This window comes from Delphinapterus leucas, chromosome 2, assembly GCF_059928025.1.
Source record: "Delphinapterus leucas isolate spDelLeu-1000000601 "Yukka" chromosome 2, BTC_Dleu_Yukka2, whole genome shotgun sequence".
In the NCBI taxonomy this organism is placed as follows: Eukaryota; Metazoa; Chordata; class Mammalia; order Artiodactyla; family Monodontidae; genus Delphinapterus; species Delphinapterus leucas.
The window spans coordinates 35,690,832-35,704,016 of record NC_143130.1 but is presented as its reverse complement, the minus strand read 5'-3'; the positions used below and the strand labels follow the sequence as shown (position 1 = coordinate 35,704,016).

Genomic DNA, 13,185 nt, shown 5'->3' with positions numbered 1-13,185 from the left:
AGACCACTGTAGCTGCTGTGGAAATGGCCTTGGGACAGCCACTCATCATTGCTCAGTCTTTTCTTTTTCTGTTCTTAGCCTCTCTATTTGGATTAAATGATGACTCAGTTGTTGACAGTAAGCACTAGGGTCTGAGAACACAAAATAACCAACTCCCTATTTCACTGTTTTCATTCAACTGAGAGTTATTTACTACTCCCTCCACAAACGTCTACACATACAGATCTCTGAGGCATCACTTGCTCTATTATGCTGTAATTAATTATATGCACACCAATGCTCCCCATTAAGCCGTGAGCTCCTTTAGAGCAAAGAAATAATGGCACAAGTCTCCATGGTGCTCACAGACAGTTTTTATTAGCCAGAGTCCTGCCTTCTAGGAGATACACAGCCAACCAAGGCACCCAGCTACCATTTTGTTCTTGCTTGCATGTCTGATTCCATGGCTCACCTGGGATGGGGATTTCTGCAAAGCCGCTTCAACGCCTGGTTTCCACAGGTACAGAGAGCTCCATGTGAGGAAAGGCCAGACAGGGCCCTGTCTCCTCCACACAGGATAGGACACACAAGCCAAATGGGCCATGCGTCGTGGAGCAAAAAGAGAGCCCTGAGCTGCCCCCTGGAGGCCTGGGCCCTTGGGGTTCCTCCTACGAGCCAGGCCATTGGATGGCTGCCTGCCTGCCCTCCCACACTGGCCAATCCCTAGCCTGATTGTACCCTTTCTGCATTCAGCGTTTCACACATAATGCAGCTGGATGCCTTCCGCTATCTGGGCTCTATGAGCTTTGGCTGCTGGAGTACAAGGACCAAGCATCTGAACAGAAGGCAAGGTGAGAACATGTTACCCTGTGCTCTTCTCCAGGCAGCTCCTGGGTCGCACCCACCAGCCCCAGGAGCCTGTGACCAAAGGGAGCTGCTCCGTCCTGGGGTGGGAGGGGCCTGGGAGCAGAGCGCCCCAACTAGGAGTGGACCATCCTGCTGACAGGTCGTTTTTCTGTGAAGAAGCTTTTCAGCAGCAGCACCTGGCTGAAGCTGACCACGAACAGCGCGATCGTCTCACCAACAGACCAGTAAGAGACTCGGCTATTTAGGTCTTCGGCCCGGGCCCTGTCCTGGGCCTCCCGGAGCCGGTAATGCGTCTGAGAGTCAATCACCGTCTTCAGAGCCTCGTGGATGGTCACACAGGCGGACTCCATCTAGGCAGGAAGAGAAGAGCAGTCATTGTGAACCTTCAGAAAAGAAGAACAGGATCCAGCACACACACAGCAAATGTGATCTTCAACATCCTCGGTAATTTCTACTGGATGCTAACTATGTGTCTGTGCTAAGGATGTGACACGGTTATATTCATAATAAGCCTAACTGAGGCTCAGAGAGGTTAAGTAACTTGTTTAGAGTCACATAGTTAGTAGATGGCAGAGTCAGGATTTAAACTCAACTGTCTGAGTCCTGAGCCTATGCTTTCAAATACTGCCCTGTGTTTTTATTTACTACTCACCATACCCCTGACAGGCAGGGATCATTACTCCCAGTGTTAAGGAGGATTGGCTGATTGCTTACTGCATATACTGTGACCAAGGTCACACAGCTAATGAACGTCAGGGCGTGAAGTAAACCACAATTGTGTTGGACTTGGAATCTACTGTTCATTCTATTAAATTTGCTGCCTACACTTCTATGTATACCCAGAAACACATGAAGACATACACTTCTCATGTACATAGACCCACACACACAAACATGTGCAAAGACATAGACGTGTGCACATAAATGTGCACACACACATGCATATACTCACACATAACGCATACTACTTCACAACTTCCTTTACCTGCTAAAATATTACGTGTAGCATGCCGAATTCTGAATACATCCCACCCCCACTACCAAGGTCCCCTGCTCCAATCCCAGGAAGCTGTGAATGTGATGAGCTGCCACTCCTGTGATTATGTTACATGTCACAGCTGACCTTAAGAGAGGGGGACCATCCAGTGGGCCTGACCGAATCACAGGAGCCCTTCAGAGCAGGGAGCTTTCTCCAGCTGGTGGCTGAAGGAGAAGTCAGAGAGGCTGGATTCAAAAGAATTCAGTGCACCGTTGCTGGCTCTCAAGATAGAGGTCACATGCAAGGACCAGAAAAAGGCCTCTAGGAGTGGACAGCACAACAGCCAACAAGGAAACAGGAACCTCAGTCCTACAGCTGCAGGGAACTAAATTCTGCCAACCACCTGAATGAGTGTGAGAGCAGATTCCTCCCCAGAGCCTCCAGAGAAGAGGCCAACCCAACCTGATTTCAGCCTTGAGACCCTGAGCAGAGAACCCAACCGAGCTGGCCCACGCTGAGAGCCTACAGAACTGTGAGATAATGAATGGCTGTTGTTTTCAGCCATTAGTAGTAATTATTGACTCAGCGATAGAAAACTAAGATGTTATGCCTGTGAAAGAACATGTGCTCTTACTCATAGGCAACCTCTAAAGCAATCATTTTATCCAAAACCCAGCAAATTCTATCCCAACAGTAAGTTCTTGTGCTACAGAAGTTCATAAGCATCCAACAGACGTTTGTTTCCCAAATTCCAAAGGTGAACTACTTATAAAGCTCAACGTAAGAAGCTAGAAGGGACCAAACCATTGTGTCACCACCTTGACAGACCCCCGTGAAACCCTCATTTCTCTCACAAATTGAACAGTTTCTGGACGCCAAAGGGGAGACTATGACCAAAAAAAGAAGTTGCCCTTACTTGCTTCATAGATATTCTTGATTCTGGGCCATTCAAGGAGCTAAACTAGACTACGTGAGGAGAGAAAAGCTCCCCTTTAGCCTCTACGTTGACAAGGCAGCATCTTCTGTCTGACAACTGGTCTACCTCCTAGGGGTGTGGGTTTCCTCTGCACATGTTGGTTGACCCCCTCATTCTGATCTATAGGGAAGAGGCGGTGAAATGTCACGTGGAGGGAAAACTGACAAGGTCACTGTGTACGAGATGGAATTAGTGGACCTCGACTAGGCATCAGGTCAAGGGGCAGAATCCACTGTAAAGAACAAGAACAAGGTTGTTTGTGCTTCACTTTTTCCCCCAAGGGGAAACTTGATCCTGCTTTCTCAGTGACACCTGCGTGTCCTATTTTTGGGCTATATTACGGTCTTCTCTTGCGACTGGAGTTAGCATGGGGCTTCTTCACCTTCCCCACATTTGGTAGGCAGGGTGTAGAGGGATACCTCGGAGATACTGCGGGTGTGGTTCCAGACCACCACAATAAAGCAAATGTCACAATAAAGTGAGTCACAGGGATTTTTTGGTTTCCCAGTGCATATAAAAGTTACGTTTACACTATACTGTAGTGTATTAAGACTGTAATAGCATTATGTCTAAAAAAAAAATCAATGTACATACGTTAATTAGAAAATACTTTATTGCTGAAAAAAATGCTAACCATCATCTGACAACACAGCGTTGCCCAAAACCTTCAACTGTAAAAAATACAGCACCTGTGAAGTGCAGTAGAACGAGGTATGTCTGTACCTACAGATGTGTGATGTTGAGAAATGGACAAATGATCCTGAGAAGGGTTCCTGACATCAAGAAGTTGATTCCAAAGGGGACTCCTAAGTGACAACTGACTTCAGATGCCAATCACCAGAGGAGACCTCTCAGGGTACAGACCTCTGCACTGGAGACGATGGTGGCATTGCCCCTCCTCGCTCTCCTGGTAATGCTTCCAGAGTTGATGAAGGCATGTCAACTGTCACAGAGGAAGGAAGGGGACTAAACTGTGAAGGAACCAGGAAAGAGGTCACAGAGTGGAGTCAGGCTTAACCTACACAAACCTGTGTCCAAGTGGAACCAAGGTATGGCATTTGTAGACGCTTCCCTACTGTGCCCTTCCAGTCACTCCCTGTGACCATGACACAGGAAGGTTTGGTAAGGCCATTAGTTCTATATTTATAGCACCCTGGTGATCTTCAGAAGACCACGGTTATTGAAGGTAGGGCTGGGGAACTCAGGAGAGACACCTCTCAAAATGACACTACAGGAATTCCAAATCATACTCAGTTTTCTCTGATAGCCCAAACTACACTAATTCATTCTTTCAAATGTGCCTACTTAATTTATTAAGTGCCTACTCGCCTTCCAGACATTGTGCTGGGCCCTAGGAACTGAGAGATGAAATAAGTCAGACACAGTCCTGGGTCTCAAGAAGGTCATAATTTAGAGAATGTTATCAGCTTCCTGCAATGCCAAAGGAGCTAACAACAGAGGGGTGAGCGGAGCTATAGGAACACCTCAGAGAAAGCTGCTAATCCTGCCAGAGATGGAGGTGTACCTGACACAGGGAAGAGATAAACTGAACCTTGACAGATGGTCAGCACGTCACCAGGCAGAGGATGAGGGGAAGGCATTCCACGCAGGAAAAGCATGGCAGGGCTTCCCTGGTGGCGCAAGGGTTAAGTATCTGCCTGCCAAGGCAGCGGACACGGGTTCGAGCCCTGGTTGGGGAAGATCCTACATGCTGCGGAGCAACTAGGCCCGTGCACCACAACTACTGAGCCTGCGCTCTACAGCCCGTGAGCCACAACTACTGAAGCCTGTGTGCCTAGAGCCTGTGCTCCGCAACAAGAGAAGCCACAGCAATGAGAAGCCCGTGCACCGCAAGGAAGAGTAGCCCCCGCTCGCCGCAACTAGAGAAAGCCCACACACAGCAACGAAGACCCAACGCGGCCAAAAATAAATAAATAAAATAAATTTATTTTTTAAAAAAAGGAAAGAAAAGCATGGCAAAGAGCACATGCAGAGCCCAGTACGTGCAGCCCATCGGGGATATGTGAGAAGGAAGTCATGGGTAGGTGGAAGCTCACGGTAAAGGCCTTGAGAGTCAAGACTTCAGCACGAAGCTCTGTGAGCAGAAGATTGGCAAGGCAAGGATCCCACTTTAAGAGAACTTCCCTGCCAGCCATGATGCAGAGGCGGACTGGTGGTGGGGAAACCACTTTGGTGGCTGCAATTCTGCTGGGAAGAAAAGACGAGGCCCTCAATTAAGAAGGTCACCAAGTGGGGTAAGAAGAGTGGATCTGGGAGCAATTTAAGGGACTCGGTAACAAAGTAGAGAAGATCATTCTTGAAATTAGTGGGATGAACAGAGATACACATATACATGTGTATACATGCACACGCGTGCCCATGTGTATATGCATGCATGTGTACACGTAGACATGCATACACACATGTTTAGAATGTATAAATACACAGAGGCTTTGTTTTTAAACACTAGGGAAGGGCTCACTGGTTTTCCAGGCTAGAATTCCACCCTCCGTGTTTATTTCCATCACAAGCTCATTCAGAAACTCAAGATGTACATTACACTCACTTGAACTGGGAGCTCCTGGGACCCCTGAGCCCTAGCCCAGGCGTTCAGCAGTACAGGCTGGTACCTCCAGCCTCCTCCCAGGGTCCAGAATCACTGGAGAAGGAGTGGGGGTGGGGGTGCGGGGGTGGTGGGGGGAGAGACACGGAGGACACAGAAACCACGGGTGCCGACACCCCGGGCAGAGGGCACATCAGATATGCCACGTAAGGCATCACTTCAAAGACGTGGATCAGATATCATCAGCCAGAGACCAGCACTGCACTTCTATGAAGAGGGCCTGAGGTCTTTACAGGAACCACCTCAGATCCGATCAGTGACAGGGAAGGAAGCCAGTTCTCAGGAGGTAACAGAACAGGAGGTGGTACTCTACGGCTTTCCTGGCGTCTAAAACCAGCAGACACCTTTAGAACCTGGCACGGGCCTCACAGGAGACCCCAAGGCCACACATCACCAAGATTCACAGACACCTGGAAGCATCCCCTTACCGTAAAAACATGCTACTTCCCCATCCACTGGGATCTGCCGTTGGCGTTAGTCTAAGATACCACTTCAGCTTGTTCCCACAAAATTTCAGTTAGGCAACCCAGCCAGCCTGCTTCCTACCCAGCAGGAAGACAGCAGAGGCCCTTCTGTTGCAAAGAGCCCTGTTTTCCCAGGGCCATGGGTCCCCAGCTCTCCTGCAGTGAGACCTTCACCCTGCTGAGACCTCCAGCCCTGGCTGGTTCAAAGTGTCCGGGCACCTCACGGGGATTGCGGGCTCCGCTCCATCATGACAGTTAGTCTCTGGAGACACCCTGACCTGTCTCTCTCCCAGGAGCATCCCTTTCCTCCATCCCATGCCCACATCCCATCCCGTCTCTACCACCTGCTGATGCCCAGGTCTTCACTCTGTAACCAGCAGCAAATTCCTGCAGCCTCACCTCATCAGGACCTCCACGGACAGAAGCACTCGGCTCTTTATTTTATTTTATTTTTTGGCCGCGCAGCACATGGGATCTTAGTTCCCCCAACCAGGGATCGAACTCGCACCCCCTGCAATGGAAGCGCAGAGTCTTAACCACTGGACTGCCAGAGAAGTCCGCGCTTGGTTCTTTAAATTCTTCAAGAGCTCAAAGGCAGCATCGCAGGAGCCGGCCTCAGAGTAGAGTTAGGAAAACCTTTAATCTTCCCTCGGCCACCACTGAGGCAGCCCTGGGCCTTGGACCTCTGTCAGGAACCTTCAGCCTCCGCTAGGATCTGCCCAGACTCTCAGGACGCCCAGGGCACCTCAAGGTTGGCCTCCCTCAGCAGCATCCCTAGCCCATGTCCTCTGCCAGGAGCCTGGTCGTGCTGCAACTCGGGCCGAAGACAAGCCCCTCTGGCCTGGAGCCCTGGCCCGGGACGCGGTCACTCTGGATCCTATTCTTTCACCCTGGGGCTGCTACTGGTGCCAGAACACACAGCCTCTGGCCCAGCACTGAGCCGGATAAAGCCTCAGGGGAAGAGAGAAGACAGCTGCAGGTAGAAAGGGGATCCATGCCAAGCAAAATAAGATCAGGGCCGGTGAGGAAAGTCAGGTGGTGCCCTGAACACCTGCACCTGCTGTTCTCCCCACCCAGGAGGCCTTTCCTCCTCCCGTGCCAGACACACTCCTAGGCAAGCAGCCAGAGTGTCGCTTTAAGCTAAAACTCTCCCTGTGAAGACTTCCCTGACCCTCCTGGAAGAGTCAATTGGTCCATCCCCTGACAACCCTCACCCTTAAATCTCAGCTCTGATCAGAGCATCCTGGAGCTCCGTGGTTTACAGGGTCGCATTCCACACAGGGCTCCTGACAGCTGGGACAGCGCCCTCTGACCTCATACTCCCACCACCCGGTACAGTGTGCAGACTGAGCACGGGCCCACCACAGGCGAGCGGGAGCTGTCTGAGACAGGCACAGACCAGGCAGGGGGGTCAGAGGTGCAGAAGGAGAAGGAAACAGCTTTTTTGCGGCTGGGCAGAAGGAAGGATGAGGTTCCCAGATGTAGAAGAGGGGAAGTGCAATCACTCCTTCCTGCAACAAAACCAAACTCTAATTCTAAGGCTCCAGGAAAGAACGTCTCTAGTGCGCTAATCCACAAAGCCTTTTCTCTACTGGTTTCTTTTCCACTGCTTAGAGAGAGAAATCCTTCAGCTCAGCTTCTGGAGACTCATAAAATCTTCAAAACAGAAGCTATTTCATCAACGACCAACAGACCTCCTGAGAGGATAGGTTATGAAAGATCCTACACATAAGACACACCCTGGGCTGGAACTTCTAGCAGCAGTCATGCCGCTAAGTTCAAACGCACTGCTGTCCAGTGGAACTCTCCATGCGTGGGCACCAGCCACTTGTGACTACTGAACACTAGAAATGTTGGTACAGAGCAAACAAGGAAGGGAATTTTTAACTTAATTTTAATTAAATGTCAACAGCCATATGTAGATAGCTGTTACTGACCGGACAGTGCAGTGCTAACCTCCAACTGCTCAGAGAATGAGCCCATGGTCAAAGCCACAGAGGAATGGAGCCTGTGGTCACCTTGGAGGGCAGCCCAGAAGGTAATCTGGCATTGCTGGAGACTCAGATGCTCTGGCTTTGGGTGTGGAACAGGTGCAGCCACAGAGGGTCATTCCTGTCTCGCAGGTTTCCCTGGGTCCTGCCACTCAGTCATTTGATAACTATTTGGTGAGCTCTTATTCTGTGCCACACCCCAGGCACTGGGGCGCTGGGGTGCTGGGGATTCAGGGGTAATACAGAGTCCTAGCCTCAGAGCCTGCATATGGAAGGGAGGGAAAAGCTTAAATAGCAGGAGGGAAGACTGAGGGAGGAGGCTTGGGTCGGATTATAGTTAACCGTGACAGCCATGGGTGACAGAGATGACTATCCGTCCTCCAAAAGTGTCACCGTTTCTCTTCCAGATTGTGAAGTTTGTTGCTAGGAACTGACTGCCCAACTGAACTGTATTTGCCGCCTTCGTTTCATCCAGTCTATCCACAGGACTAACTATTCCTCAACAATGAGATATGAGTGGGTGTGATGGCGTCACTTCTGGGCCAAGGCTTTTAAGAAGCAGATGGGACTTTATCATTCTCTCCTTCTTTCGGTGGCTAGAAACAGAAGACTCTGAAGCCCTAAGGGACATCAGAAAGATGACAAGAAAGAAGGAGCCTGGCTTCCTGAGTCACTCCATGGAGGAAAGTCCTCCACCCCTATTCCCACTCTCTGGATTATTATTTGAGTGAGAAAAAAAAAAAAAAACTTTCATTGTGCTAAGCCATTGATATTTGGGATTTATTTGTTATAGCAGCCAGCCGTTGTTACCCTAACTAATATATACCACACAAAGGAGGACGGTCTTTCTCATGTAGATACATCGTATCAGCAGAGAGGCATATGCTATGTGTACTTTGAAAGTGGTGCTGTGTCAAAGACTAAATGGGAATGCAGGAATACCAGAGGAAAGCATGGCAGGGATCCAGTTAAAGAATGGAGAGGAAGACCAAAAGGAGGACATAGGGTCTTGTAGGACTGGATGTGAACAGAAGGGCAGAGTCAATACTGAGACTTCAGACTGGAGCTGGATAGCTGGTGACTGCTCATAGCCAACACGGGCACAGACAAGGAGCAGCAGGCTGGGGGGGGGGGCGGTTCATCTCAGCCTGTTAGCGTCCACTCACCTGGGTGAGAGCCGTGACTCTGTTGCCCATGTCTGGGAGAATGGGGGGCTCATCGCCCACTTGAAAGTCAAAGTAGACGGTCTTGTGAGAGAAGGTGGAAAACTCATTACTGAAGCAAAACTGATAAACTCCCTTGACCTCAGCCTGGTGTGTGAAGCTGTCATACTGCTTCTTGGTTTCCCTGTAGATGGTGTTCCCCAGGGGGTCCTCCACATAGCAGTCAACGTCGTAGTGGCCTCCAGTGATGACCTGACAACCACAAAAGACACCCACAGTCTGCTGTTACCAGAGAGGTAAACACCACTTACCAAAGGCCGACCAGGCAGTGATTACATGTCACAAACATTTTTTTCATTTAATCTTCACAGTCTTCTAAAGGCTGACACTCCCCAATTTACAGAGGATGACACTGAGGCTGAGAGAGATGAAGTTAACTGGCCATGGTCATGCTGCTTGAAAGTGACAGAGCTAAGACTCGAATCCACGTCTGCCTGATTCCAAAAGTTTTGCTCTGCAAGAGTGCCAAGAGACTAATCCTCCCCATTTTACAGAAGAGGTAACTGAGGCTCCGAGGTTAAGTAAACTGCTGAACGTGTCTGGTAAACGTTAATATTATTGCTGATGGAATGCAAGGGGAAAGCAAACATAGACTGAAGCCTTCACAGAATCAGTGATTACCAGAGGTGGGAGAGCCCTCGGGAATCATTAGTTCAAACTCTAAACACAGGAAAGATAAGACCTGCAAAGGGCAAGGTGGTCAATGACTATAACTAAGGTCCATCAAAGAACACAGTCAATGGCCTCCATCTGCTTCCAAATGTTAAAATTTCCTTTTGTTCAGATGGAAGAATTTGCTTTGTGATTAGTGAGCTTCCTAATGCTGGAGGTGTGTAAACTTATGCTGAACCTGCTCTAACAGGGGTTCCTGACCTGGCAGGGACCAGATGACCTCTCAGCCCCCTCCATCCTCACAACGATCATGTTTTGGTGACTGTATCTAGGTTACCCCTGTTAACCCAGCTGCAATTTCCACACTGTCCACGGACATGTGAAAGTGGCCACATCAGTGACTCGGAGGTCATCACACATAGTGCTGTCCCAAGCACACGCCTCTTTTAGTGGCTTTGGTCAGAGAGGGCCCACCATATGGCCTGCCCCTACTCCTGCTTCCCGTGCCAACTCATCTCTGTAATGCCTGTCAGTATGCGTCCACAAGCAGACGCGGGTCTGGGTATAATTCCCACTCAGCTCCCTACTCTTAGATCTGCTCACTAAACCTTAGGGGCAGATCTCTCACTCAAGACCTGCTCCCCTGAACTGTGAGCCATGAAATCTCTCAAAGGAGCCAGGACTGCAGGAGCTAGGAGCTTTTCTGAGCCATATGGCAGCAGCCACAACACCACTCCTTAGAAACACTGCAAGGGCTCAAAGCCTGCGCTGACACCTCCTTTCCAAAGCGCCATTTCTCATCACTTGCCGCGCTCACCCCAACTTGACTTCAAACACTGGAGAGAGGGAAAAATAATGCCAAGGACCCATTTCCTCTCACTGCCATTTTTCAGTACAGGCGGGGACAAACTGGTCCAAAAAACTTGGGACAGAGAGCCTGTGTCCAGCTAATCAGACATGGCATTCCTTGGAGTCAAGGGGCCTGCAGGTCATTGAGGACAACTCCCCAGGATGCAGGACCCGCCCCCGGGCATCCGCATCCAGGTAGCGCACCTGCGGCGCTACCTCCCGCCCTGGTTAGTCGGGCCTGTCTCGAGTGGGCTCTGACTTCCTCGCGGGTAAGTCAGCTGGTCTGTGGTCATTCCCGCCCCATTCAGCCTCTTTGGCTAATTCCAGCCACTCCAGCCTGGGGCGCACCAGTGACCAATGGAGACCTGGAAGGGGGAGAGGAGGCGCTGCCGGGCGCCAGGGCCTCACCTGGTAATCCAGGGAGAACTTCACGCCCTGCTCCACGTCCTCGTGGAAGCACTGCTTGGCGTTGTCAGGTAGCTCGAAGGTGAGCTCCGCGCCCCGCGGCCGCTCCGCCTGCAGCAGCAGCAGCAGCAGAAGGGGCAGCGCGCAGGCGGAGCGCGAGGCCACGCTGCCCATGATGCTCCCGGTCCAGTCCCGTGGGCCGCGGCTCGGGCGTGCGCTCCTCGCGGATGGGACGGTGGCTGGGGGACCAGGGATAAGGTACAGGGACAGACGTGGCGCTTGCGGGGCGCTGCGCTTCCGGGAGGGCGGGCGGCTCAGCGCGCAGTCGCGCGCTCGGGGGTGGTCCCGGGACCGAGGCCAGAGAGCGCCGCGGCCTCCCCCCGCCCCTTCTGCCCGCTGCGCCTGCGCGCTGGCTGGGCTGGCGAAGGGGACACGCCCCTTCCCCCGCCCCGCGCTGCTGTGCTGGGGCGTCTCGGCGAAGGTGAGGCGGGACGCCCATCCCCAGCGCGCACATCCCCGGAAGGGCCCTCTGCCAACATCCCCGACAGACGTTTTCTGCATCTTCTGGGACCCGCAGGCTTGAGGATTACCCGGAATTGGCCCAGGTCCACGCAGTCCATCCTCTCTGGCTGCAGCAGCACGAAGCCCATGGGGTTTTACAAGGTACAGGCTCTGCTTCTGACTGGCTCTATAACTTGTCTCACGCTTCTCTGGAGAATCTGTCTCCTGGTCTAGAACTGCGTGTGCCCAAACCTACTATCCACAATAGCAAGGAAGGCTAGAGGAAAGATATGCAAACTCTGGGGACCCAATTAACACCCCCTTTCTCATTCCCATCCCCTTCCCAAGGTGAAAAAGTATGCCACGGGGCAAGGGGGTTGATTGGTGAGAGTAAGTAAAACCCCACAATTACATCTGTTCTGGGGAAAACCGGCAGGCGTGCTCACACACAAAGCTTCCTGAAGCTTCCTGAATATACAAATACAGGTCTCTCACTCAGGGATTTCAGGTATCTCTTGGTTGTCTGTATAAGTTGAAGGTTCTTCTGGGACAAAACAATCTTTTTTTTTCCCCTTTGACTTCTCAAAAGCGCTGAAAGCAGATACATTAATTTACTGTCTTATCTATTACCATTGACCTAAGAAGGTATTTTGTATAATCATTACTATAGCGTTTTATATTCACTATGATCAGGTAAAGACAAACAAAAGAACGATTGTAGTCTCGCTACTCAGTAAAGAATTTTTTTCAGAACATCATTAGGTGAGGTGTATCTTGATTTTAGCAAAGAATTTTACTGCCTATATAGGTCACCACGTGGATAAGACCGAAGTGTCCTGTCACTTAAAAAGCTTTTGCACAGCAAAGGAAATCATAAACATGATGAAAAGACAACCCTCAGAATGGGAGAAAATATTTGCAAATGAAGCATCTGACAAAGGATTAATCTCCAAAATATACAAGAAAAAACCCAATCCAAAAATGGGCAGAAGACCTAAATAGACATTTCTCCAAAGAAGATATACAGATTGCCAACAAACACATGAAAGAATGCTCAACATCACTAATCATTAGAGAAATGCAAATCAAAACTACAGTGAGATATCACCTCACACCAGTCAGAATGGCCATCATCAAAAACTCTACAAACAGTAAATGCTGGAGAGGGTGTGGAGAAAAGGGAACCCTCTTGCACTGTTGATGGGAATGTAAATTGATACAGCCACTATGGAGAACAGTATGAAGTTTCCTTAAAAAACTAAAAATAGAACTACCATATGACCCAGCAATCCCACTGCTGGGCATATACCCAGAGAAAACCATAATTCAAAAAGAGTCATGTACCAAATTGTTCATTGCAGCTCTATTCACAATAGCCAGGACATGGAAGCAACCTAAGTGTACATCGACAGATGAATGGATAAAGAAGATGTGGCACATATATACAATGAAATATTACTCAGCCATAAAAAGAAACAAAACGGAGTTATTTGTAGTGAGGTGGATGGACCTAGAGTCTGTCATACAGAGTGAAGTAAGCCAGAAAGAGAAAAACAAATACCGTATGCTAACACATATATATGGAATCTAAAAAAAAAAAAAAAAAAAAACTGGTTCTGAAGTACCTAGGGGCAGCACAGGAATAAAGACACAGATGTAGAGAATGGACTTGAGGACACGGGGAGGGGGAAGGGTAAGCTGGGACAAAATGAGAGA

The 13,185-nt window shown here is 49.9% G+C and overlaps 1 protein-coding gene across 2 annotated transcripts; it reads right to left on the bottom strand.

The window, feature by feature from the left end:
- Positions 1 to 335: 335 nt before the first annotated feature.
- Positions 336 to 12,417, bottom strand: TMED3 (transmembrane p24 trafficking protein 3). Of its 2 annotated transcripts, XM_022554559.3 has the most exons (3): positions 10,972 to 11,378; positions 9,046 to 9,294; positions 336 to 1,196 (listed from the first exon to the last, which is right to left on the bottom strand). In XM_022554559.3, exons 1-3 carry the CDS (start codon positions 11,140 to 11,142, stop codon positions 960 to 962), a joined length of 657 nt encoding a protein of 218 aa, XP_022410267.2. In that variant the 5' UTR covers positions 11,143 to 11,378; the 3' UTR covers positions 336 to 959. The 2 variants fall into 2 exon arrangements, with proteins under 2 accessions (XP_022410267.2, XP_089762807.1); XM_089906681.1 differs by lacking the exon at positions 9,046 to 9,294 and having other exon boundaries at positions 10,972 to 12,417.
- Positions 12,418 to 13,185: the final 768 nt, after the last annotated feature.